Raw genomic sequence first — 27,995 nt, 5'->3', positions numbered from 1 at the left:
TGGTGACCATAGCTCCAGTATCTGCTGAGTCATGAATGACTCACAGGAACTGGTACAATTTTTCTGTGGATGACGGGGGGGATACAGGAGGACTGGCCATATAGACACATTAACCCACAGTGCAATTATGCAAATGGATTCACTGGAGTGCCTCCTGCAGTTTAGTTCCAAGACGGCAGGTTATTGATCAGGGCAGAGAGATGGAGTTCTGATGAGAAAGGGAGAGGGAGCAGTGTCAGGAGTAAGCAGGGTGATATTTTCAGGGAGTTACTCTTGACATGCTCACAACTCACAGAGAAGATCAGTCATTTCTCATTTTGAATGGTTGCAGCATTATTGCATGTATTAAATAATAGCTAATAAGATGTATCTTAATGTATTTTATACAGATAGGAGCTAATAAGTAATTCTATTCCACACGTATGAGGAAATCCTTGTGTGTTGTCAATAACATGCTCTAATTTTAAGGTGTGGATAGTGTACAGATCCTCTCTGTCTGTATTTATAGAGATGTGAGTAAGTGATAGCATGTGCGCGCAAATGAATGCAAATTACACTCCTACTGTGAATCTGAGATGTATCAAGTGGTTTCGGTTGCTGGACCAAATGCCACTGACTCACATAAGGGAGTGTGACAAAAACTGTTGAAGATGACAGCAGTCCTGCAGTCAGCTGCAAATTCATCAGGTCCCTGTGCTAACACAAACACTGCCCTCTCATGGTTGGAAGAGCACATGCTTCACATGACAGTATCACATCTTGTGCACTGTGGAAGTGAGCCGAGGGACGACAAATAGATTTCATTTTTTGCTTTGGTATTTGTCCTTTAATTGTTTTTTTTTAATTTTTTTTATCTTATCGTATTGATAACATCAGTAGATCAGAGCTGCAACTGATGACTGTTTTCATTATGCTGCCAGTTGTTTTATTGATTAACTGTTTGGTCTGTAAATGTCAGAAAATGGTCAAAAAAGGGCATCACAAATTTCACATTGGAGAAGCTGATGATATTGACATTTTTGCTTGACAAACGACTCAAATGCTTATTCAGTTATAGTTGTCGCTTAATATTCTGTTGAATGAGTAATTAGTTAATCGACTATTGTTTTCAGCTCCACAATAGATTGATTTAAGAACTATCTATCTGCTATTTTTTTTCATTGCAATGTAAATGCAAAATCAGTTATTATAAAACCATGGTGATTGATTGGGGCCCTTTTACAGCCATTTCAAACCTTTTCTTCATCTCTCTCCAGAAAGGTCATCTTGATAAAGTCATATTTTGTCTGTAGCTATATCGACTTTTTTCCCAGCAGACATTTTGACTTGTCATAGCAGGAAAAGCACCGGTGAAACAAATTTCGTTAATAATGGCTCGGTTCCATGAAATGTCTCAGTAAGCCACGCCAGTGAGCCAGCATTCAAAATACCAGGCGCCTGGAACAAGCTCACCTGAATGGAAAGCGATCAGTATTAAAATGATTGATTCCACCTGTGCTTTTTTCCTGCTATGAAAAGCCAAAATGTCTGCAGTGAAAAAGGTCCATTGTGAATGGGATGTACTGACTGAGGTCTGAAGATTGATAAACATGAAGCTGGACAGACACTGATGAGTGGCTCTCATTTGAAACTCTGGCTGGTTTGTGTTGATCATCCGTCTCTGTTGCATCATGCTCTGACGCTCTGTTTTTTACCATACATTTGTTTTTTCTGTTCATTCTGCCCATGCTCTGCAGCTGCTGGATGCCAGGAGAACCAAGGTTTGTCCCTATGTTTGCACCACATTTCTGTGTGCACAACATAGAGTCACCTTCAGTGTGGCGTGTATTTTCAGACACCTGGCAATCCCTTTGCACCATACAACCTCCTCTCCTGTGACTCCCGTAACCTCCAAAAGGAAGTGAAATATCTGCAGCAGTTCAGTCTACCTCCTTGTCCCATGAACCCTCATATGTTTCCCCATAAACACTGTAAAACTATAGAAGGGGATTCATTTCTTGAATGACATCAATCCAAACTTGTCTGGTGTTCCATCTCCCTATAGTACCACAAACCCTACAACCCCAGACTGCCTGTAAAGTTGATTTCAGCGTAAGAAACTGTTTCTACGTCATATCCAGACTGGGCCATTTTCTGGACTTGGATTGATCTGTTTGTCTCTAGAGATATCTGCTGGAAGAAAATATCAACAGGCAAACTGAGCCTGAGTCAGTCTCTGACAGAAACTGGCCCTTTGACCCTAAACTTTATTCCCCCTAAACCCAGATCCAACACCCCTGTGCCCAAAAAATAAATAAGGCATCATAGTGTGTATTATACTTTATTTTATTCTGGACACCAACAAAATTTACAGACCTGCACAGCTTTAGTGAGCATATGTGAATCCTGAAGGTTCTATAGGTTTTATATATTTCATATTTTGAGCTGTTCATACCCACAAATGGTAACAGCTCATTATTATTTGAAGCTTGAAGCACATTATTTGTTTCCGGGCCTTTCGGATTAAGTGTGGGTGACCTCTGTTGCACAGCAGGAAAACATTGGGGGGGGTCTTCTGCTTTGATTAACAAGTTTACGGCCCTCATTAATTCTGCTCATGTGTATAAATACAGAGCAACCTTTCACAGCACACTAATAAATTAATGTTTGACAGATGTGATCTATTCCAAACCTTATTATATTTTCTCTATAAGTAGTAAAATTGCAGTGAATTAGAATTGGATTTAAAGAAAAAGATACATTTTTCTCACACATTTATCCCAGATGGGCCATAATGTCATTTGATAATACCGGTTGTTAACTATCTATGTGCTTCTAAAGAGATCCCAAGGTAAGTAATGTATTCCCCATGTTAGACCCACTGTAACGTTTTGCAACAGAACCGTGTGCAACAGCATTTCAGAAGTGTGTGTTAATGTGTGGTTACCCTCATGTGTAGTGTTACCTGGACAAACTGTGTTTTTTTTTCCCTAAAATCAATAATTGTTGAGTCTGTTTGTGTGTGTGTATACGTGTGTGTGTTTGTGTCAATCAGCATCTTCAGATGACCATCCAGGCTCTGCAGGACGAGCTGCGCACACAGCGAGATCTGAACCATCTGCTGCAGCAGGAGAGCGGCAACCGCTCCGGTTCTGAGCACTTCACCACCATCGAGCTGACAGAGGAGAACTTCCGTCGGCTGCAGGCCGAACATGACAGGCAGGCCAAGGAGCTCTTCTTGCTAAGAAAGACGCTGGAGGAGATGGAGCTGAGGATTGAGACGCAGAAACAGACACTCGGTGCCAGAGACGAGTCCATTAAGAAGCTGCTGGAGATGCTGCAGAGTAAAGGGCTGCCATCAGGGCCGGGCAGGGCGTCTGAGGAGGAGGAGCAGGAGAGAGCCAGGCGCATTGCTGAGGCAGAGGCCCAGCTGGGACACCTGGAGGTCATTCTGGACCAAAAGGAGAAGGAGAACATCCACCTGCGAGAGGTATCCTGTGACCAAGGTTATATTGATATAAATATATGGGATCCACTGTGGAACAGCTAAAACGGACTGTTATATATTTTGTCATCACTAGAGGGCAATACAGAGTATCAAATCCATATGCTCTACTCTGCTGCCTCAGTTGTAGCATATTGATTATGTAATGTATGAACTGAAAACTGCAGAGCACATCCATTTTGTTATGTGTAAAGACAGACTTCTTATGCTTTTTCTCTGCAGACTTTTTGAGTCAAATGACCCCGCTTCGAGTTAGAGCTCACAATAGATTCTGCTGTACAGGTGCCACATAATCTTGTGTCTTTTCTGTAAGGAACTGCACAGAAGAAATCAGCTGCATCAGGATCCAAGCAAAACCAAGGCCCTGCAGACCATCATAGAGATGAAAGTAAGAACCTGACTCACAATATATAGCCTGACAACAACCAAATACTCCACCCACCACTGGAAAAGACATCTTTAAATAATTTTCCTTCAAATAATTAATAGGTCGTTTCTTATCCAGCTGCAGTAATTTTCATGTATTATGTTATATATGTGTGAAGGTAAGGTAATTCCTCTGTGACTGTGACAAACACGACTAACCGTGTTGACAGTTAATCTAAAATCAGATGTTGTGTTTATATGTATTTGAGTTAGTGACATTCACAGTCCTCCTACTCTGTTCACTGCTACATGTCTAAACTGATGCCTACACTGGTGTGTGTATGGCTGACTCTATTGTTGTCATTGTGATCCCCAGCAGCTGAGTCAATAGTCAACACACTGTCGCATCTCTCTATCTCTCTCTCTCACACACATGCAGACACACTGTGTATCAGCTCACAAAGCAGTCGTGTAAACATAAACAAGAATCAATATAACTGTTCAACATTTGCACTGTCGCTGCTCGCTGAAGAGGTGAAGCAGACAGACGTGGGTCTGTGGGTCTGTCATTTCAACCACTTATCGCGAAGGTTCACCGTGTGCAGAGCTTCATTTCTGTTTAAAGTTTCTGAATACGCAAAACTTGTCAGACTGAATTACAGCAAAATGTGTTGAAGCGCAAGGTATGTAGAATTTTCTACTTGATGCAGGCTGATCGTGCAGGTCATAAAATGGCATCTTGGAGAAGCAGGTAGTGGAAGAATATGTATGTAATGTTTTTATGTAACCTTGAAGCTTTAGGGGAAATTTAAAGCATATTGGAGCAAAATTTCATATTAAATTAGGAAGTATTTTTGAAGGTGGACTTTGATTGCATTTTCAGACCACCATTATCAGCCTTCAGCTTAAGCATATTTCATTTTACACACATTAATATTCCATTCTGTTATGAAGCTGTTACGCTGTATGCATATATTTTTATAATATGCTTATATTTTATTCCAAGGCTAATAATGTCTATTCAGATCAGCACTTGTTGTACAGCAGCTGGATCTGGCAGCAGAGAGAAATCAGGGCCATCCAGCTACTGAACCCACTGTAGACACCCCCAGCCTCACTGCAGAGGCCTGACATCACTTCCTCAAAATAAATCATGACATCATTGCTGAGCTGACACAGCCCCTCACACTCGGCTGGATCGGCGCTGTGCAGGCCCCAGCCTCCCCCGGTGTGGTCATGTGTCGATTTGCATACAGAGCGAGGGAAGACCCGCCTCCTCCTCCTCCTCCTCCTGTGTTGTGCAGGAAGACCCTGCATCTCTCCCCTCTCCTCTCTCCCTCTGCTGTGCTGATGCTGATGGAAGCACGAATAATCCTCCCTCCCTCTCGCCCCTACATCCCTCCCGCCCTCTCCTCCTCACTCACCAGAGACAGTGCACAGCATATAGCCTGCCTGCTGCTACCATGGAAACAGGTGTGGTTGTTTATGACAGTGAGAGGCTAGTATGCAGGGAGATAGAGAGAAAGAGAGACACACAGAGGCAGGAAAAGAGAGATAAAGAGCAAGATTTACTGACCAGGTCGATGAACCAGTGATTACATGTGGATGGAATAAAATCTCCCTCCTTCGAAGGTACGGTGTCTTGTGTCTATTGCAGCAATGTTAGTTCACTGATATTCGTCTCGTAACACGGAGACCGAGGTGAGATGCAGCGGCAGGGCGAAGTGCATGTACATGTAAAGTGCTCATGCATTGATGTTAACCCCTCAGATCCTCCTCGGATAGTCCATCATTCCTCATTATGATACATTACCCATGTTCCTCTGCAGTGGGCTGTGACTGACCCCGCTAATGGCCATAAGTTCATAAGTTCAGAGCCACTAGACGGAAAAGAGAGCCACAAAAAGAGAGAAAGACAGGAAGGAACAAGGTTGCTCTGTGCTTTGCTGGAGAGGGAGATGGACCATGGCTAATCTTAAAGACGTTGTATTATTTATTTAAAAAGCCGTGAAGCTAAAGCTGCACTCACAGTCGCAGTCCAGAGCCTGGATTCTGAATTGATCTGCAAGCAACTACGGCAAAAGCTACAGCTTGTTACTTTTCTTCCTTTCCCTCCTTTCGTTTCTCTCCGGTCCTGGCTGATCTCTCACCGTGCTGGATGTGTGCTCAGTATTTCCCAATGGTGATTAATCCTCTGAGCTGCTGCAAGGAGCTGGGTAGAAAGCATCTGATTTCACCGACAGATGCTGCAGTTGCTCTCAGATACACCATAGAGCTTCTTCCAGTTTTCTTTATCTCCCTATATATCTCTCTTTCACACTCTCTCTGTCTTTTAGTCCCTTTAAATCTCTTTTGTTGTTGCTGCTTTCGGTCTTTCTGTTTGTCCTGGACTGTGAGCAGTTTTTTTTTTTTTTTGCAGCATGCAACTTGTGGACATGCCAGTCAAGGTTTTGAGGTGTGTCTCCTCTGCGTGTTTGTGTGCAGGACACCAAAATTGCCTCTCTGGAGCGCAACATCCGAGATCTGGAGGATGAGATCCAAATGCTGAAGGCAAACGGCTTACTGAACACAGAGGACAGAGAGGAGGAGATCAAACAGATGGAGGTCTACAAGAACCACTCAAAGTTTATGAAGACCAAGGTAGATACCATCTGCACTTTGCACGCACTTGTAGAGGTACAGATCCTTTGAAAATATGGCTGAAAAACACGATGGAGTTGTTCAGGGTACGGAGGGACCTGTGCAGAGAGGAGAATACTAAATGAAGCTGATGTGTCACTTAAATTAGTGTCATCAGCAAAGTGTCCTGCTGGCAGCAAACTGAGAGATGCTTCTCTGCTGTTTTCTGAGAAGAGCTCAGTATCAAGAATACTAAAACAGGCACAATCAGCAAGTACACACTGTGGTGTAATAAAATACATAGCTTTCCTTCCTTAATTACGCCTGAAAGCTTATTACTTTATTTTTTCTGCTGCCAACAGACAGTTGTGAAGTACATTATGTTCAAAGAGTGAAGTGTTCGCCTGCTCACAAAGTCAGAGTGATGGATGGATTAGTTCTCATTAAACCGACTTCACCTGCTTTCGTTTTCAGACCTGTCAGTGTGTCTATCAGCCCACGCTCCATGACGACATGATAACTTGAGTTTTCGGCTGCTACGCTGTCGAGCCTTCACATTACCTAGACACCTGAAATCTGTGATTGTGTCAAGGGGCGTGTGTCTGTCGCTCTCTGGAGCTCATATGTCTCTCCCGGGCTTTGACTCTGTGTTTACATACAGCTTCCTCATATCAGCCAACCAGGCGCAGACCAGCCACAGTTTTGTTATTCTATTTTTAGACCTCTTTTCATCAATCATGAATAGAGATGATGTATAATATATGATGAATGCAGGGGAGTCAGTCCCAAATGCATTTTTAATGAGAGAGATGCATGTTGATGTGTCGTGTTTTCTCTCGCTCTCTCTCTCTGTCACACACACGCGCCACGGTGGTAAAACAGTACGTCGCTAATGTAAAGGGTTGGATGTGCTGTCTGTGTCACGTGTCGTGCAGATTGACCAGTTGAAGCAGGAGCTGTCAAAGAAGGAGTCGGAGCTGTTGGCTCTGCAGACAAAACTAGAGACCCTCAACAACCAGAACTCAGACTGCAAACAGCATATTGAGGTGCTCAAAGAGTCTCTCACTGCCAAGGAGCAACGTGCTGCCATCCTGCAAACAGAGGTAATGAAAAACCCCTAACTTGTTTGTACACATACAGTAAATCAACCTAACTATTCACTGCCTCACCAACATTTTTATCCTCCCAGCCAAACCAAGCAAATAATAGGCTTGCCTTCAGCCTGAGGCTTATTACTGCAAATCATATCAGCACTTTATTTACTTTGGGGACTTCAAACTAACTGATCTGTAACTCACGGCACCACCAAAGACACAGTGATGTGGAGTGTACTGTCACAGCACATCTAATAAACATCAAAAACATCAAAAAGCTGCACCAACCAATAAATAATTGTAGCAGCATTACAGCTACTGTAATGCACTGACTGAAGATCACCACACTAATAAATGCTGGCTCAGATACTGGCTGTTTTTTTTCCTGCAACTTCACGGAGATTCAGTGAAGATGAATAAATATTTGAAAGCGCCTCCAATGAATGCTGTTTTCCCTGCTTTTAAAATAAGCCAATTTTGGAATAACAGTCGTAGGTTTTGCGAATTTTGCAAAACCAACGACTGCAAATGCAAGTTTTATAACTCTGTGAAGTCAGACTCAAATCCACATTATAGGAAGCTGTTTTATTTTAAAGTAGGCTCACTGTATGCACTTCCTCTAAGGTGTTTTTGTCTGTGTGGTGCTTCAGGTTGATGCTCTACGTCTGCGTCTGGAGGAGAAAGAGTCCTTCCTGAACAAGAAAACCAAGCAGCTACAGGACCTGACGGAGGAGAAGGGCACGCTCGCCGGAGAAATCAGGGACATGAAGGACATGCTAGAGGTCAAAGAAAGGAAGATCAATGTCCTGCAGAAGAAGGTGAGGATCAGAGATGAAGAAAACCTCACCACTGGTCTCTGAGGTTTTTTTTTTACATTATTTATTCGTTAAACCAAACTGTGGTGAGTAGGAGGAGGTCTGTGTACTGCAGGTGTACTCCAGATGTAGTCTGACATTTGAAATAACTGATGACGTCAACGTCAGATTCTTGTGTCCGGGACTAAACCAGTCACTCAGTGTAGGTACAAAGCAGAGTGGTTACCCTCTCCATTAAGGGTGAGAGAGTCTCTGTTGCTTTCAGGGGGATAGTGTCCACAGAAAGACAAGCAAGAAGATATTTCTGCCTCACTGCCTCTAGTGTATGTGTGTGTGTGCTATAAATACTCACAGAGTGTTACTCCCTCTCTCACCCTGACTTGCTCACCCATTCCCTTTGCTTTTTTCCCTCCTCTCTTGTTCTATCACACCTCCTCTCCCTCATCTCCCTCGTTGTGACTCCTGATTTCTATATCTTTGTTTTTCACTGATGTGCTCACTTGGTTTTGTTTATGTCATTCATGTAATATAGTAAATTAGATAACACAAAATAGTTTTTACAGTAGTTGTAATACACAGTAATGATTTGTTCACCAATGACATTTTTATGACAGTACTTCTCAAAATTCTTCTTAAAAGTCAGACAGTTTTATTTCTTCCTGAAATGGAAAATGCTTCTGTGTAAAGCCTCAGCACATTTCAATTTATGAACATGACCTTGTCTGTAGAGGGTGTTAGTCTTCATAGGCCTTAGCAACCAACTTTAAATACTGCTCTGGTTTTGAGATAATGCTGGTTACTTCTGTTTCTCTTTTATTCCACAACCATCCGGCTGGTCTCCTCCTCCCTGGGTCAGATTGAGAACCTGCAGGAGCAGCTGCGTGACAAAGACAAGCAGCTGGGGAACCTGAAGGACAGGGTCAAGTCTCTGCAGACTGACTCCAGTAACACAGACACTGCCCTGGCTACCCTGGAGGAGGCGCTGTCAGAGAAGGTATAGGACTGCAACAAACTGAAGATGCAAACAAGCATGGGACTTGACCAGCTGCTGCAAGCTGTCATTTTTCCCCACTGGGGGTTTTGGTTAGTCTGAATGAAGTTTGATGTCAGAGCCTGTGGTTAAATTTTGACATTTTTAATCTCTTATACGCCTTCCTGCAGACTTAAGAAATCAAATGTCTTACAACTTCAAAATGTTCTTATATTTAATAGAGCTCCAGAGCTCCTGTGCACATTCGTCCGTGTGCAGCCAGGAAAAGCATAATTCCATCATGAATTGGTTAAGAGTAAAATAAATCATTGATGTGGATAAATAAACAGGTTAGCTAAAGCAAAATGCAGAATTCAGAATTAAGGAGCGTTGACCTACCTTTTGATGTGATTTATTTCCTGTTTCAAGCTCCTTCCATTTCAGACAGTTTCTAGATTGAGATTATTTCAGATTATTTCATCCCTATTTATTATTATATTATTAAAATAACAGCATAACACCAGTGTGAAATCCCTAGATGGTCTCCCTAGATTTTGTATTTTTGTTGAACTAATTTATTTATCCTTTTAATAGAGTATTATCATATGCCACATATTATTGCTTTGGATTTTTTTTTTTTTTCATATGTTAATGGCTTCTGGAGATATTGAGGATTACACAAAATGAAATTAACTGAAATCCCAGGTAAATCCCTGTCTCTGATTGGCTTCTCCTGCTCTGAACACATTTGTAATCAACTAGAGAGCTACTCTAATAGTGGTTTGATAGGGTCTTATTCTTCACTTTCAGCATTTGAACATTTTAAGTGTAATTCATAGTAGTTTGATGAACATTGTCTGTGACTATATATTTGTTGAAAACTCTGTTTTTGTGTGTGTGTGTGTGTGTGTGTGTTAGGAGAGGATTATAGAGCGTTTAAAGGACCAAAGGGAGAGAGAAGACAGAGAACGTCTGGAAGAAGTGGAGTCTTATAAGAAGGAGAACAAGGATCTGAAGGAGAAGGTCAACAGCCTGCAGATAGAACTAACAGAGAAAGAGGTCAGTGGGTAGAGTGAAAAGATTTTCTTTTCACATTAGGGTGGAGAGGTGTGCTCACATTACGGCATATTGTAACACACAAGTCAGGTCGGTTTTTATTGACATAGCGCCAAATCAAAACAGAAGTTATCTCAAGGCACTTCTCATACAGAGCAGGTCTAGACCTTACTCTTTATAATACTGATTACTGAGACCCAACACCAACAATTCCCACCGTGAGCAAGCAGTTGGCGAATGTGGCAAGGCTTTTAAGAGGGAGAAACCTCAAGCAGAACCAAACTCATAGGGGTTGGCCATCTGCCTTGACTGACTGGGTTGAGAGATAGAGAGAGAGAGAAAGGGAGAAGAAAGAGAGAGAGGCAGAAAGCCTGGGCGCTCATGTGCCTGAGGAAATAAACAGACAGTTTAGATAAAGACTGAGACCGACTGAAAATTAAGGCGAAAAGATGAGATTGAAGTTTGGATTTAGAGGCCTCAACAGAGTAAGTCTGATGTTAGCAGGGAGGTTGTTCCAGAGCAGACAGGACCGATAGGTAAATGCTCTGCAGCCAATAGATGTCTTTTTAAGTTTGGGGACTGTCAGAAGCTCTAAATTCTGGGAACAGAGAGCCCAAGATAGAATAAATGGTTAACTTTGTATTCATTGAAGCACCTTAATGTCTTATCTGAAAGGGGAAAGGGAAGCTAAAATCAATGTAATGTGCTCAAATTTTCTGGGTTTAGCTAAAATTCTAGCTGGAGCTCTCTGAAGCAATTGAAGAGTTTTAATATGAGCATGTGGCAAGCCACAGAACAGACCTGAATGACACAGCATCTGTCATGGACAGAGAAGACCAAATTTTAGCTGGTTAAAAAAGTTAGTATTGGTGATGTCTTTAATGTGCTGATTTAAGGAGAGGGTAGGTACAAATGTGACACTAAGACTCTTGACTGTCAGACTTTGGAAAATCACACAGTTGTTGAGAGTTCCTGTAACTTGATCAAACTACAAGTCGTGACAATGACCAGCATCTCGGTTTTATCTGAATTTGGGAGCAGAAAATTTCAAGACATCCAGCTTTACACAGCAGACAAACAGACCTCTAACTTTGTCATTTGAGTATCAGCATAACAGTGGAAATTAATTCCAGTGAATAATTTGGAATATAAAGAGAAAACCAGAGGGCCGAGAACGGAGCCATGGGGTACTCCATATTTCGCATCAGAATGTGTTGATATAGTATTATTATAGGACACACTGTGTTCTGTCAGATAAGTAAGACTTTAACCAGATGAGGGCGAGGCCAGAGACGCTGAATTTACTTTTTCCAGTCAGTTCAGGAGAATACAGTGACCTATGGTATCAAAAGCTGCTCTGAAGTAAGAGTAAGAGGAACATAGAGGTGGAATCTGAATCCTCAGAAATAAGAGGATCATCCATTTTACTGAGTGCTGTTTCAGTGGTGTGACAGGCCCTGAAGGCAGACTGAAAAGGTTTGAAAAGATTATTGTTAGACAAGTGAGCCGAAAGCTGCTGACTGACATGGCTCTTTTCAATACTTTAGAAAAGAAAGGAAGGTTTGAGGCTGGCCAATAGTTGGGACATCCTGAAGGTGTGGTTTCTTAAGTGAAGCTTTAGCCAGAGCAGTTTTAAAGTTAGTGGGGACAGTGCCAGTAGTTAATGACAAATTAACAATGTTCAGCAGTGAAGGTCCCAAAACCGGCCAGAGATCTTTAGGGAGTTTAGCTGGCAGAGGGTCAAGGAGGCAGGTGGTGGGTTTAGAGGCCAACACCAGCTTAGACAACGACTCAAGAAATATAAAATGATTTTTTTAAAGCAGAAACTATCTGAGACTCAACATGATGCTTGTCTGGTTCTCAGCTTCAGAGGAAGCTGGAGAGGAAGAGCTGATTTTTATATCTAATCTCCTCTGTATTATTGCAGAAAAAATGTAGAAAATCATGAATGTAAAGGGTGAGCAGCTAGACGGCTGCTTTTGAGTGAGGCTGCCTGAAGTGTCAAAAAGAAATCTAGGTCTGTGGTTATTGTTAATCATTAACTTAAGGAAATGGGCTGCTCTAGCAGTGGAGAGAGCACAGTTGGATTTTGTTACACAGTGGTGCCACTGGAGGTGGAGAGCTTCAGATTTTGATTTGAGCCATTTGTGCTCCAGACCCCTGCAGGGCTGATTCAGAGCACATGCGTCCTCAGTAAAGCAAGGTGTAGACTTCTTTGACCATCTAGTTTTAGTGGTGAGAGGGGCAACTGTGTCCAAAAGACTAGATAGAACTCTATTTAATTCACTGGTCCAATTTTCAACAGAGCCACTTGCTACGCTGAAAAGAACCAGGACTATTGGTTATTGCTCACCAGCAGCAGCTAAAGTTGTTGGACCAATGTGTTCCATGGCAAATACATTTGAACTGGAAAAATGAGGACATGCTAGTGTTGTTTCAAATTTGATAAGAAAGTGATCAGAGATTACAGAAGTGATGAGAGAGACCAGATAACCAGATAACAATAATTAGAATGTCATCTGCATATTTAACAAAGGTTGAGATAAATTCTCCAGATGGAAGATGGAGTGGTTGTAGTCTTTCATCCCAGAGAGGGCGATTCATAACTGGTAGAGATGGTCTCAGTACAACAGCCTTAAAAAAATTTGAGGTCACTTTCAGATTAGAGGTTAGGGAAATTGGAGTTATAGATTAATGCTCCACCCGCACCTTGCTTGATATCTTAAGCAGCATGTGCGTTAGTGTAGTCAGGTGGGGAGGCTTCATTGAGATAATATTTGGTTCAAGCCATATTTCACAAAGACAAATTATATCCAGCTTTTGCTGAAGAATCAGGTCGTTTATCAGTGATGCTTTAGTAGACAGTCAGCTGATGTTTATAAAACCAAATTTGAGGGTCTTGTTGAGGCTGGGGTTGTCAGTAGTAGGCCGATGAGTAAAGCTCCAGGCAGACAAAGCATTAAATGGGATAAGACGTCTTGTATTTTTTGTGAAAAATTTAGATGGCCTGCACATGTGATGATGTGGGGACACAAAATGTAATTCTGTTTGGTAAAAATGAGAAATTGTATAACATATTGTGCGGGACACGTAATTGCCTCCAGTGATAGGAATGGTGATAAGTGCATGGTGATAAACAAAACCCTTTATAAGATTGAGGGAGACAGTCTCAGTGTTATAAATCTGGCTGTCAGGCTGATAGTCATCTCTAGGGCTAATATGATAAGCTTGGGTAAGCTAATAGTGCAGCAAACAAGCTACCACCTAACACAAAGAAAGTTTATAGGTGCAAGTAACTACTCAAAGTGAGGTGAATCTAACACTGAGTGAGCAGCAGAAGACAGGTAATGATAATCAAAAGATAAAGAAAAATGGAGAGTAGCAGGGTAGTAGAAAGGAGAGAGAGCAGAGAGCAACTGTCGATCTGCATCACAGGAAGCAATGGAGCAGTGCTGTACTATAAAACAGGCACTGCAGCTCTTTGTATGTATAGTACAGCCTGTATGGTACTTCTATAGGTCTTTTGTAGGCCTCTGCATGACATTTAAGCTGCCGCCTCTGGCACTGTGGTCTTATAACACCTACGGACACTGTGCTGGCCTGCCTGGTTTGAACCTCTGCTGTCTGTCTGTGCTGTTTGTCCATCTAAAGTCCAGTCTCATCGATCTGAAGGAACATGCTTCATCGCTTGCATCTTCTGGCCTCAAGAAGGATTCAAAGCTCAAATCACTGGAGATTGCCATCGAGCAGAAAAAAGAGGAGTGTAGTAAGTTGGAGACGCAGTTACAGAAGGTAGGTTTGTGTATTAGTATCATCATATAGTCAGCTTTGATCTAAATTTTATAAGACTATCTACTATTTAGGTTTACAGTATATGTAGCTGTTTGCTGTACAGTAACTATATATTTGGTTCTGAGTAAAGATTTAGAAGTGTGATTTATATTCTTCACACCACTTAAGAAGTATGCCACACGGGGTTTTTCATGTTCACAATTAGAGATTATTTTTGTTATACTGGACTCAAAGCTCCATCAACAGTTTCATTGCATTTTATCTGGTAAAAATCCAAACTCATTAATCAGTAATATCACTAATAATATCAGTCATTATTTCAGGGTGAAAAAAAGAGAAAGGTAATCCAAAGATAGAATTATGCAACAATAGTCTGTCTCATTATAAGGTTTATGTAGTTGCTGTTTCTGAGGCGTTTCTGTATCACACAGTCTACATCTAAAATCTACATCTAAGCATGTGTGATGAGAGCTGTAACTCCATCTGCTGAGGAATCGTATGATATAATCCAAAGCTCCACAGCAGCTACTGCATAGACCTTGTTGTTTCCAGGGTCAAGAATTAAATTTCAGTGCCACATTTACAGCTACTATATTGTTGTAATGAAAAGGACATACATATGTGGAATTTCCACATAAAATTTTAAGAGGGTAAGGTTAAAAACTTTAGTAGTTAAAATCAGTGTATTTTCTTTAAATACATTTAAATTTACTTATTGCCTCAGCTGTAGCTGAACTGTGGAGTGCTCCTCTGTCCTGAACGAAGACTGGAGAGTTGTCCCTCTCTGTTAATTGCTTTGAACTAGGGCTGGACGATATGGTTGTGATTTATTTTTCTAATAGTTTATAAACAAAAACTCGAATTGATTGAATTAATTCGATTTATCACCCAGCCCTACTTTGAACTATAGATAAAAATCCAGAGCAGCGATAGTGAAGAATAGAAGTAGCTGACTTAGAGTCCAGGGACCACTTGAATGGAAACTATTAAGCAGTTATAGACTTAAATGAATGAATTATTTCTTTTATTCGATTGAGTTTATTTCATATTGGTTACGTGAGTTTTCCTGTTGAGACCTTGTAATGTGTGTTATTTCCACAAAGGAAAACAAGAGTTTGAATTGAATGACTAATAAGAAACTGCTCATCAGAACAAACCCTGTGGTATTCAGCAGAAATACAGAAAAAAAACCTAAGTAAACACTGTGAAAATGTGTAAAAAGTTCTGTTAATATCACTGTAATCTGGACTGAACCAGGAACCTGCCTAATATAAAACACAGTTAGTTAGGATAATGCTTTGTTTCCTGTAACAGGCCACACTGCTTTGTTAGGCTGCTGCAGGGAGCAGACAGTCCATTAAGTACCCCCTCCTACTCCATAATCCACAGATTATCCCTGTGTCTGTTCCTCTGCATTTGTCCGTGTTTGTGTTGCCCTTAACCTGTAACAACATGTGCTGTTACTGATGTTACTGATCTGTCAAACATGTATTGTAACATGTCTGATCCTGCTGTTCTCTCCTCTGGCTCAAACAAAGTCCTAACACTTACTCTTCCGGCCCCCCCCCCCTCCCTCCCTCCTTCCACTCCTTCCCTCAACCCCTCCGTTTACAATATAGCAAGCTGAGCAGCTATTCAGTCACATGAACAATCCTGTAAGTCCCTCTCTTCAGCTGTCTGAGGCACATATTGAAAGCATGAGGACACTGATAATTTCTCTGAAATATGCTAGATGGTGATCATGCCAGACCCCAGCCCAGGTTCTGCTTTCACCCACTGCCCCGCCCAGATGCATGTTGACCATTGCACTATACGGATACAGTGAGCTTTATATTGCACTCCTATTGAATCCTGTGCAACATACTCATTCTGCAGCTGTTTGTGTTTGTGACACGTGGTGAAACCGGTGCTACGTACACAATATTTAAAGTTCCCTTTATTTGGTTCGTTGGAATTTGAAGTATGCTAAATATACAGCACAGTATATCTATTTATTTGCAACTTTTTAAATTATGGCTCTGTAGTTGGATCATCTATAATTAGTTTGTTTAACAACAATGGGTCACTGGACCTAGATCATCAGGGTAAATGAGTGACATTAACTTTTACTGACACAAAGTACAGAACATCTGGGCTTTGTAATGCAAGTACACATGGGAAATGTGGTTTACAATTGTACTTATGAAAAGACGTGGCCTGTAGTCAACTTCTACTTTTCTCATATGTTTTGACACCTATAACCCTGCAATGAAAAACAAAATTGGCCTAGTGGTTGTTGAATTGTGAAAGCCAACTTTTCTCAAATATTTATGTTACATTATTTATGTTTGAAGATGACAGAAAATTTGTTTAAGGATACCTATAAACATTCAAGTCAAGCTTTAAAGGAGCTTTTTGTAAGTATTCCTGTTGCTACATAGCTAACATTAGCATTAATAGCTGCTTACTTACTTGCCAAGAGCTTCAGCCATCATTGTGTTTACAAGACAAGAGGTCATGATATGCCCTCTGAACAGCACATAAACTATCTAAATAAAGATAGACGTAGCCTCCGTGATATCACCCACAAGTTGCTGAAGAGCGGTTTTGAAGCTCAGAGTGGGCTGCTCCATCGTTACCATCTTGCCAGTGCTTGACTCCGCATAAGTTCAGTTATATGCGAATAATATAAGAATTCTCCTGAACAGTTAAAAATAAGCTAAAGAGACCCAAACCATTTTTTTGTACCAGGCTGTAAAACCATATCTATTTCTGCTCTAAAGTTGGGCATTTTAACATGGGAATCTATGGGGATTGACTCACTTTTGGAGCCAGACTCATATGGTCTTTCGAGGAATCGCTGTTTTTGGCACTTCCATGTTGGCTTCGATTTTCAGACCCAGAGGTTGTCGCTTGGAAAAGTGCTACATCCCCAGGGCAGACTGGCAGTGAATCTGTATTGGAAAGTGATGAGACAGTCCAACCGGACTAGTTAGCTGCTTAGCATCCTAACTTCAGTAGAGGGAAAGAAGCGATAAACATATAAGCAAAACAAGAGGGTTGCTTTCCACAGCTGGACACAGCTCATAGTGTGAGTAAAGGACATATAAGTTTGATGCTGAACTCAAAACTTTTCTAGACTGTTAAGTAGACTATGCAGCAATAGCAAAACTTACAAACAGCTCCTTTAGATTATTATTTTAAAGCTGATACCAACATTAGATATTTTCTCAGTCACATCACTGAAACATATTTTTGTGGGGCTTAGTAAAATTACAGGTGCAAACAGGTTGAGCTTCAGTTATTCAGTTATTCATTGACTATTTGTGATACTTAAATGAACAAATACAATAACTCAAAAAAGAAAAGTGGATAAACAAAATACTGAAGGCAATAAATTAAACAAAGCCATCGTAAAGTGGACTCTCTACTGGCAGTATGGAGAGTAATTTGTATGTGCAATAAAGTTCTCCATAGTCGGAAGTATTTTTTGACATACTTGATTACTGGTTCTAAAGTGGATTTATGCCATAAAACCAGTTAGAATAATGTCAGACAAGGTAAATCCTCCTCCTCATGCTTAAAATATGAAACTTACTATTAGCAGATTGACTTGGTCTCTGTTGCGTCTATTTCTCCATTCTTTTGACTGATAATTGCAAAGACTGTGCAGCTTCGTTGGGTTTGCATGATCTGGTCGACCTTGTTGCATGTTGTCACTGTCAGTGTTGCCACGCTTCTCTCTCGTCTCAGTGTGGTGGTGCGGTTAGCTGAGGTATCAGCCGTGGTCGGAGAACATTGCAGTGTTTTGGTGGATGGCTCTGTATAACTCTTGCACTTTTGCGACCTGTGTTGACATGTGTGGCTGCATATTGTCTCGAGGGTGATGTGTGCCACTGTTATGTAATTCATGGGAGGTTACAAACTGTTGCAATAATGGCGGGATTAGTCCATACTGACGAAACAGCAGTGCTCTGATGAGATTGTGACAGATAACCAATTAGACAGACTTATGATTTAGCATTTTACTGCCACTGATTTGTTACTATCTTTTTGCTTATTAAAATGCAGTTGTGTACACACATACACAGTCCTGTACTTTGCATACTCACCAAGTCTGCAAAGTGACTGGGAATCTCAAAGGGCTGTTAAATGGAGCTAAATAATAGCTGTGTTAAAGCTAATGAGCCAGCGCCAGTAATGATGCCTTTGTCCAAAACATTTTACTCTGCTTTACTCATTCAGAAGAAGCTGGAGAGAACAAGGAGTCTAGTTAATATAAGACACTGATGGATTACAGTGTGTCGTATGTGTCTCTCTTCCATGGGCAGTAAAACATTCTGTTCTGCACTGCATGGTTGTGTTGGCATCATAATATCAACTGAGTGTATCTTTGCGTGTGTGCATGTGTGCATGTCTGTATGCGTCTTCCCCTGGTGTGTGGATGCAGAAAGCCCACGAGGTGGAGCAGCAGTCGGGCTCCAGGGGGAACCCAGAGTACGTGGACAGAGTGAAGCTGCTGGAGAAGGAGGTGAGCTACTACAAGGACGAGGCCAACAAGTCTCAGACGGAGGTGGAGAGACTCCTTGAAATCTTGCGAGAGGTGGAGACAGAAAAGAATGACAAGGACAAGAAGATTGCTGAGTTGGAAAGGTAACTAACTCTGACTGTCTAGAGAAGTTAGTATTACAGGACATATTATCTTCAGTTTATCCTGCACTGATGTAATTGCTCCTTTTGTCCCATTTATTTTGTTAACACTGACATAAGGATAGAGAAATAGAGTATATTTGTACACTATTCATCTGCATCTTAAAATGAGTGCATTCAAACTGTATAAGAAGAAAAATGAGATGTCGTAAAAAAAACTGTTAAGGGTTGCTTCACCAAAATGCCCAAAATCCACAATTTCTCACGAACCTCTACTGTTGTCATCCAGATAGTTTTGGTTTTATCTGCGAGGGTTTTAAGATATTAGTCTCAGAAAAATCCAAGACTCAAGAGACAAAATACTCAAGTGAACCAACCCTTTAATGTCATTATTCTAAACCACTGTTTGTGATGTGAGGTTATGAGCAGTGTACTCACTTTCTTCCTCTGGAGTTTCAGCTGCCAAAGTTCAAATGTCACTTACTTTGCTTTGTCAATTGTAAAGTGCCCTGTACCATGTGCTCCATATTTTCAGTGAACTTCTGTGTGTTTTTGTATCTGTGTACATGTCATGTCTGTGTTTTAATGTAAGTGTGACAATATAATGGTCTGTCTGCACACTGTACTGTACTGGATCCAGTCATGGTCTTGTATAATTCACTCAGAAATATCTTCGGATACATCAGGCAGACTGTTTGTGGCTGTGACACTATGTTAAATGTGAACACAAAGTGCCCTTCAGTCATCCCCTTAGTGGAGGAGATTTCATTTAATGGACCACATAAATAAAGCTGGTGGCCACATCAGCTCTTGGCTCACCTCTCAGTGTGGTATGCGGTCCAGAGTCTCCACACTAGAAGCAGCTTTTGGCTTTAGCTCAGCTGATGTCTTTCTGGAGGAGAACGTCATTTTTGTCATTCGCCTGGAATGGATTTCAAACTGTTGAGACGGACACAAAGATCGGTTTGACAGCATGAGAAGCATACGAGCACTGTCTGCTAATGACAGCCCCCCCCCCCCTCCTGCCACTTATCTAGTCCCAGTCCCACCACCTGTTGTTAAACTAGTTATGTTGTGTCTTCCCAGTCAGTGAGGAGGGCCACTTCGTCTCAGTGTCATGCTAATTTGTTAGAGGTGTTTGATTAATTGAGTGTTCTTGTTCTTTTTTTGCCATCTTTACCCACTTTTTTCTGTCCTGTTCCCCTTTCTATTTTCCGTTTCATGCCCACCTGTCCCTTTTTTGTTCCCTCTGCCATTGATCACTTTCAACCTTGGTCTTGAACCTCCTTTTATTCTATTTTCCTTCCTCAAACCCAATTTTGTTTTTTCTATCTCTTCTCCATCTTCCTCGCAACTCTTTCTCTGTTGTGCCCCCCCCCCCCCCGACACCAGCCCCCCTTCCTCTGCCCCTCGCCCCACCCCTCATCCCGGTGGCAGAGCTCCCCCTGACCCGCTCCCTTCTGTGTCCGCTGCTCCCCAGCAGATAGGGGGCATGGTGTGGGATTTCCTGGGAAAGTGAGTGCTCTGCCCTGGCACTTCAGCTCGGCTGCGTGGTTAAAGCCTCCGACTGCGACTGCCGCAACTGCACCTGGTTTCACCTGTGTGCCTGGGTCTGCCTGCTGTCTGAAAGATTCACAGATCTTTGTATCAGAGTGACAAGCTCTGTTTTTAGTCTGTGGTGTCACTACTGTACCTGAGCGCATGATACAAAGATCCCTGGATTCATGATATGCTTCTTTTTCTTTTGCATGTGTTTGCTTCATGGTTAAATCTATGCCTATGTGCCATGATTGGTTTTAGATCAGCCTGTGTGTGTGTGTGTGTGTGTGTGTGTGTGTGTGTGTGTGTGTGTGGGAGAGAGAGACAGAGTTTGTGCTGCATGTGTATTTATTCAAACAGCATGTGACAACCAGCATTAAAAGCCATTTATCTCTGCCCTGATGACAGAATGGGGATTTAAGTCAACAAAAAGTTAGCTCTATGACAAATCACATTAAAAATTAAAGCACCATATAGAGTGAGATTAATTGTACAGATGTGACTCACACACTATATTATAATTCAATAAGCTAATGAACAAGTGCAAATCATCAGGTCATGACTTTTGAAATATATGTTTAGGCATATATTCTGTGGTATTCATTTGATTCCCTGAACAGTAAGCGTTACTTGGCCGTGTTGTTCCTGTTGTGGCCCTTTTCTCTAATGATGCATGGTAAAGTCATACAGTAAAAATGATCACACCAAGGCTTCAGCCAACCCAGAACCAAATTTCACAATTTACACAGTAAAAAAAATCTCATTGTAACTGAAAGCCCTTTTTTATTTGCACTGAAAGTAATACTGTGAATGCTACGCTATATACTGTATTAATAGAAGTCTGAACTTGGTGTGATTTTTCCAACTGCTCTTGCTTCTTTTGTACATTTTAGTTTAATATACTAGACATGCTCTACCTCCTTGTGTTCTTTGTTGAAATATCTTGCACACTAATACACATGCAGACACACACACATAGACACGTTTGTGTCTTTTTGTGGTGTTTGGTGTGGCTGTTTGTTGTAGCTTACTGTATGTAAGAAGTTTCTGTATTTAGAGCTGAGGCCTCCTCCTGCCATGAGCATGCTTCCCCTGCTCATTCCAGCCACCCATCTGTACCCTCCTCATCTGTAACTCTCAGTCACCCTCGCACCTTCAAATCATCCCAGTAACATCACCTGACAGCCCCTCTCTTCTCAAGTGGTCTTTCCTGATGCCCACCCTCCTGCTCTCCCTGCCCAACCTGCCCCCACCCCTCCCTGCCTAGCTTGCTCTACCAGATACTAAGGGAAATGATCAGCCTAGTGGCCTGCATGAATAGAGCTGCTGTGCTCCAGGTCTACACGCGCTCAGTGAGTGAGGTGCTGTTGTAGGTAGGATCTGGACTGAACCCTTGTTCCCGAAGTGTGTCGGTTCAGTCGGGTCTCTTCTGTCTGAACAACCCTACATCCATAACTGATCCTCTCACTAGCTCACCACTTCTTGCCCACTTGGTCAAACCACTGTTGGCTTCCCCTCCTTTTGCTCGGCACTTAAACCTGTGCTCCTCACCTCTTCTTTTGCCCGGCTGACTTTTGCCTGTCTGACTGCATGTCTGCCATTCCCAGGCTTGGCAGCAGATGCACATGGTTTCCATGTCTTCAGAGAAGGTGCATCCTGCATTAACTGTGTCAGGCTGCAGAGCAGCAGCTGCCACAGGCGCCTTTGTAGTCAGTGAAGACACTGTGATCTCCTCTGGGTCCTCTGTATTGTTTTCTTGTGGTTGTTTCTTTATGTTCTGCTTCTAATGTCTCTTTCTTTACTTTTTCCTGTGTGTGCTCTCGTCTCCTGCATTCAATGTCCACTTGTCCCGTCGCACCTTTCTCTTCTACCTTTTCCTTTCCCCATCTGCAGTCTAGCTCCAAGGTAAGCAATGCCCCTGCTCCTATCGTGCTCCCATCTTTACCTACCCCATGCTAACTCTGGTGCTTAAACCTGTGAGTCATCTCAGCAATGTCATGTCAACATGAAGCTAACAGTTCATTTGTGGGGCTCATGTCTTGTTGCTGTTGTGGTGATCTCATGACTGGTACTATTTTGAAATAAGTCCCATTCAAAATGCACCTGACATGAATGTCTACTACACTTGTTCTACTTGTTTGTGGTCCGTGTTTTTTTTGTTGTGGTATATAGGTACACTGTAAATACAGAATGGGATTTGGAAAGACTATTGGCATTAAAATAGCCCTAAAGTTTTGTGGTTTTACAGACAAGGAGGCAAAGACCAGACTAAGAAGGGTCCAAACATCAAACTGGGACCACAAGGGGACAAGAAAGGCTTAGGACAGGACCCTCGTAAGGACACCTCTATGGATAGTGGCCACCACTTAAAGGTGCAGATATAACTAATGAAAAATATTTAACACTTATGATACAGGCTTTAATATGGGGTAATGAAATGTGGGTCTTCAACGTGTCTTTTGTGTGTTCCCACATAATGTTTATTGCCTGTCAGTTGGAGGAACTGATGAACACACTGGAAAGGACGAGGCAGGAGCTGGATGCCACCAAGCAGCGTCTCTCCTCCACACAGCAGTCTCTGCAGGAGAGGGACACCCACCTCACCAACATGAGACAAGAGCGCAGGAAACAACTGGAGGAGATCTTGGAGATGAAGTTAGTGTCTTCATGACCTTTAACGTTAACCTTGCAAAGACAGCCCACAATTTCACTTCTCCTAATGTGTTTGTGGCAAATCCATGGAGGGATTTTTATGTCTTGGCACCGGAGGTGTTTTGTTTTAGGGTTGTCCATCCATCTGTCCCATTCTTGTAAATGCCTAATCTCAGTAATGCCTTGAAGGAATTACTTGAAATTTGGCACAAAACATTCACCTACAGACCTACTTTAACTTAAAGTCACGTCAGCATTTACACCCCCATAGTTTGCTGGTCCTGGTTACTGTGTTTTTTGTTTTTTTGTTTATTATGTATCTGTCAGGCACCATCTCAACTTGTCATTTTTATACTCCATTTTTAACTGGCTGCTGGCTATAGCTTTACATTTAACGGTCAGACATGAGAGTGGAATCAATCTTCACATATAACTCTCAGCTCAAAAGCAAAGAAGAGCATTTCCAAAATGTCAGTCTGATCCTTTAAAATCTCAGAGTGAGAAGGGAGCATGAAAAATGTAGTCTGAGTTGTGAGGCTAACTTAATGTCATCCCTGAGAGGAGAACAAAGCAATCAGAGTTTTGAGTGTATTGTGGCATCGATCATCATGTGGCTCCTTTAAAGCTGGATCCTGGCCAGAAGTAGCTTCTCTGGCACTTAAACAGCATTTGATGCAGGTGAATGGATGCAGTTTGACTTACAGTTCTTTAGTCAAAAGAGCTTAAAGAAATGGCTTAACAATATAGCACTTATTTAATGTTCTTTCTCTCTGTTGCTAGAGTATAAGTTCTGTCGCCCTAATCTTGTTTTTTTTTTCTTCAGACAACAGGCTCTGCTGGCAGTCATCAGTGAGAAAGATGCTAATATTGCACTGTTGGAACTGTCTGCCTCCAATAAAAAGAAGACCCAGGAGGAGGTGCTGAGCCTCAAGAGGGATCGGGACAAACTGATGCACCAACTCAAACAACATGTTAGTACTGCAGCACAATGTCAAAGGAAATCTCTGTGCACTGTAACTCGTTGCCAAGACAACGCTAATCAGTATGAAAAATATAGCACAAGGCAACTAGCCTTTTTTTTCCATTTCATCTAAAGGGGGTTGTTCATATACATGGCTGCTGAACCTTTTTTGTACTTTTCCCAAAGTTAAGTGGGGGAAGTTAAGTCACATCTAGTCAAGTCCAAATAAAGTTACACATTTGTCAACTGCAAGGCAATGGCAAATCTTTCCTGGTCATTAACATTGCATTAGAATATTTTCCTATCAAAGTATGTTTTACATAGCTGAGGGCAAATCTGTTCAGTGTGTCAGCCCATTAATGTAATATTCAAGGTGTGTTCACCTGTTCACACCAAAAGTCAGACTCCCTCAAGTCTTCATTTTTGTGACCTGAATCTCACTCAAGTGCAACTCCTAAATCTAAAGCTCTGGTATGAGTTAAACACCATCAGTACCTAAAAATAGGATTGTCAGACCACTACTAAAGCTGACACAAACTAATTGATATTTAACATCACCTCTGTGGCTGCTTTTGTATTTAACATATAAATACAAAACTGAAATAGATATTAACTTTGAAGTTAGTAACACGAGGAGTAACAGATAATTCTACGGAAGCCTTGAAGGGAACTGAGACCTGAGGCAACTTGACTTCCTCCTTAAGGCTAGCTAAACTAATGGGTTAGCTTTAGTTTATATTTTATATCATTTATATTTAGTGTACAGACATGAGAGTGGTATAGATCTTCCCATCAAACACGGCAAGAAAGCATATTAGCTTACTTCCCAAAATGTCTATTTTTTTTCCCTTTCATGGTGTTTTCTGCTAAAAAAGAAAAATCATAATTACCTTAAACATGACAATAGAGATGAGTCAACAGCTGGTATAGTTTAAAAAACATGATAGGAACATTATTGGACAGATTTGTATTAAATTGTGAGGTGTCTTTGTTTTATGTCCAGTATGATGGCATAATGTTCTGTTTAACAGCTGCAGGTCATCATGCACCAACCAGTTTCCTCTTCTTACAGACACAAAGCAGAATGAAGCTGATAGCCGACAACTATGAAGATGAGCAATATCATCCACACGGTCCTCACCACGCCCAGCCTCAGCCCCCACATGCTCAGTCTCAGCCCCAGCCCCAGTACCCCCACCCTCCCCACGCCCAGCAGACTCCATATCCACACGCCGCACATCCACAACATCCACAACATCCTCAGCATCCTCAGCATCCACAGCACCCACAGCACCCACAGCACCCACAGGCCCCTCCACAGCACCCGCATGCCCAGCAGCCACAACCACAGTACCCTCACCCTCCTCACTCACAGCACCCCCAGCAGCACCCTCAGCATCCCCAACCACCTCCCCAGCACCAACAGCACCCACGTCCCCCACAACCCCAACACCCTCACCAACAGCACCCCCAGCACCTGCCACAGCACCCACACGGACATCCCCCTCCACAGCACCCTCACCCTCAGCATCCACATGGTCCTCCCCAACAAGGACCACACCCCCAGCATCCGCATCCCCAGCATTCCCAGCATCCTCAGCACCCGCAGCACCCACAGCACCCACACCACGCCCAGCATCCACGTCACCCGTCGCCCCATCATCGTGGAGGGCCAGCCCGAGGACCCCCACATGCTGGTCACCGCCCCTCCCCGGACCAGGTCAGATGTCTCCCCATGTTGTTCCATCATAATTTTTAAAAGCCCCACCAAATTCACCTGTCACTTCAGCACCATTGACATGTACAGCTGGCAACTGAAACTGCACGAGAGAAACAGTGATGCATAGAGAGAGCAGCAATGATGCAAACTGAAAATCAAGTTTCCATAGGTTTTTAAACCACTTCGTTGCATTTAGCGCCTTCCCTGCAGTCTGATTATAGTTCTTTTGTTTGGGTACCCACACCAAGGTCTCAGAGGTCTCAAACTTTATTGAGAACTATGACAAATGTCAACTGTTTGCTCATTTCTTTAGTTTTTATAGTTTTCCAGACAAATTTTAAAAAGGTAGCCAATGTAAATGTCACCTCATTTTTTTTATTAATTAAAAAAAAAAATGTATGTGGTTTATGTGTCTTACAAAAATGTGCAGTAAATGTAATGGCACATCCTTAAGGTACCTCAGGATGCTACAGCACCTACTTGGGGAAAAGAAAACTGCTGTAGAAGTCAAAACTTACTTTCTCATGTTATGATAGGAATCCACCCAATTCAAAGTATAGCCGTATCAAATCTTTGCCGAAGCTTCTTTGCCAAGCACTATTCTTAAATTTTGCATATTCATACTTTCTCTGACACTGAGCATGCTTCTGTTTTTAATCACACGGCTGCCTGCTGTGCCAGTGATGTCTTTTACTCCAGTTTCTGTTTACTTTTTTCTCTTCATGCATATCGCTCCTGTTGGCCTGCTACACTGCCAACAACAGGATGACGAGGAGGGCATCTGGGCATAATGCTTGCTATGACAACCAAAGCTCTAATGTTGTTTTGAGGGGTGAGACATATGTTTTTTGGATAAACTTTCCACCTTATGACTCAGTTTCCTGTCTGCCTGCAGTGTCTGCTGTGTCTTTGCAACACACGAAACAGCTGCATGACATGACATGATCTTTTTCTTTCACATTCAGATGATTCAGTCACTACTGGAGGAGCACAGCCATGCCATGATGTTGAAACATTACCCAACCAAACATTTATTATCTCCGCTCAATCAACACTCTACAATGGGACTTTAGTTTAATTTCTGGGGAAGAGGAGGGTGCGCTCAGGTGTGCAGGTCACGTGGGGAGGCTGACAGCTGGGCAGGTAATGTCACACCTTTCGTCTTAAGTGTTGAGAATTTAGAAATACATTTCCCAACTGAAGCTTAAACTATTCCCTTCTTCATTTTCTGCTTAGGGTGACCTGGGACCTCTCCTTTGTGTGAACAGAAGCCGATGTCTACCACTTCCTCCATACTAAATACAAAATCACAGATGTGGGACTGAATTGGATAGAAAGAGGCAGATGTTGAAGTGCTCTGTGTCAGATTGTTTATTTGAACAGGCGTGTGATCAACATGGCATCACTGCTTCAGAGGTCTCACAGAGGTCACCTCACCTGTCTGTCACCTGCTTCAGACCGACAACGTCCTCTCGATCCTCCCAGCAGAGATCTCATGACTGTCTGCCAGCCCAGTTTTTATTTTCTTCATCCTTTTTTTCTTTTGATTGGTGAAAGATCATAGTTGTCTTGCCATCTGTTTCACCTGCCTGACTGACTCCTCTGGCTCTGGTTGGCTCCCCTGCTTGACTCTGTCATGGTTTCTCGATCCTCACTGCCCTGCTGACCCCAACTGGTGACATCTGACCCCTCTGCTTGGCTGTCATGACCCTCATTTTGCAGAGTCGCTTCTGTTGTTTTATTCACCTTTTGTATGACACCCAATTACTTACTTTTTTTTACCTTTACACATGCCCCACCCACCATCCCTTTCTAGAGAACCTCATGTTCAGCATCTCTAAAAGTAACTTAATGTCCCTTCACTTGCTTTTTCCCCCCAAACCTGAGAAATCACATGTTCCACACACACCAGATTTGAGTGCTTTTAGGTTTTTTGTTGTCATTTCTTGTTGGCAACAGGAAGAGCTTTGAGCTGACTGCTGGTATGCCTTTAGCCTTGTCTGCAGCAATCGAGGGGTTTCCTTGGCTGCATGAGCAGGGCCCTCCAGTTCCTGGGCTTGTCTTAGCCTTAAGGCTGTGGTTGCCATTGACGTTTTTCTTCATGTTACCTCATTTTAATCAGAAGTAGTCAAAAAAAGAATCAATCTATGCAGATGTCAACGAAGAGTGAATACATTTTTATTTCCCCATCCTTACTAAAATTTATCAATCACAGTGTAATTAACCATCCAATCAGAGTGGCCAAGAGAGTGGTCAGAAAATGTTCATCAGAGTATTTTGAGTTTCTGAGACTATGCA

General features: G+C 42.2%; 1 protein-coding gene across 5 annotated transcripts in view; it reads left to right on the top strand.

The window, feature by feature from the left end:
- erc2 (ELKS/RAB6-interacting/CAST family member 2) overlaps positions 1-26,801 on the top strand; it is a 38,977-nt gene extending 12,176 nt beyond the window's left edge. For 2 of the 5 annotated variants that reach the window (XM_071494446.1, XM_071494447.1), the window contains exons 3-19: positions 1,737-1,760; positions 3,035-3,469; positions 3,798-3,872; positions 6,335-6,490; positions 7,405-7,572; positions 8,214-8,381; positions 9,235-9,372; positions 10,267-10,407; positions 14,056-14,196; positions 15,816-15,851; positions 18,626-18,828; positions 22,613-22,736; positions 22,859-23,019; positions 23,840-23,987; positions 25,050-25,697; positions 26,462-26,529; positions 26,663-26,801. In XM_071494446.1, the coding sequence (XP_071350547.1) occupies positions 1,737-1,760; positions 3,035-3,469; positions 3,798-3,872; positions 6,335-6,490; positions 7,405-7,572; positions 8,214-8,381; positions 9,235-9,372; positions 10,267-10,407; positions 14,056-14,196; positions 15,816-15,851; positions 18,626-18,828; positions 22,613-22,736; positions 22,859-23,019; positions 23,840-23,987; positions 25,050-25,697; positions 26,462-26,488 (2,793 nt within the window). In that variant the 3' untranslated portion in view covers positions 26,489-26,529; positions 26,663-26,801. The remainder of the gene's footprint in view (positions 1-1,736; positions 1,761-3,034; positions 3,470-3,797; positions 3,873-6,334; positions 6,491-7,404; positions 7,573-8,213; positions 8,382-9,234; positions 9,373-10,266; positions 10,408-14,055; positions 14,197-15,815; positions 15,852-18,625; positions 18,829-22,612; positions 22,737-22,858; positions 23,020-23,839; positions 23,988-25,049; positions 25,698-26,461; positions 26,530-26,662) is intronic. The other 3 variants (XM_071494448.1, XM_071494449.1, XM_071494450.1) reach the window with 3 other exon arrangements.
- The last annotated feature ends 1,194 nt before the right edge of the window (positions 26,802-27,995 follow it).

The sequence above is a fragment of the Trachinotus anak genome, unplaced genomic scaffold (genome assembly GCF_046630095.1).
Source record: "Trachinotus anak isolate AG129_WGS33_773 ecotype Australia unplaced genomic scaffold, CSIRO_AGI_Tana_v1 ptg000013l, whole genome shotgun sequence".
In the NCBI taxonomy this organism is placed as follows: Eukaryota; Metazoa; Chordata; class Actinopteri; order Carangiformes; family Carangidae; genus Trachinotus; species Trachinotus anak.
This window is presented reverse-complemented; position numbering and strand designations above follow the sequence as displayed.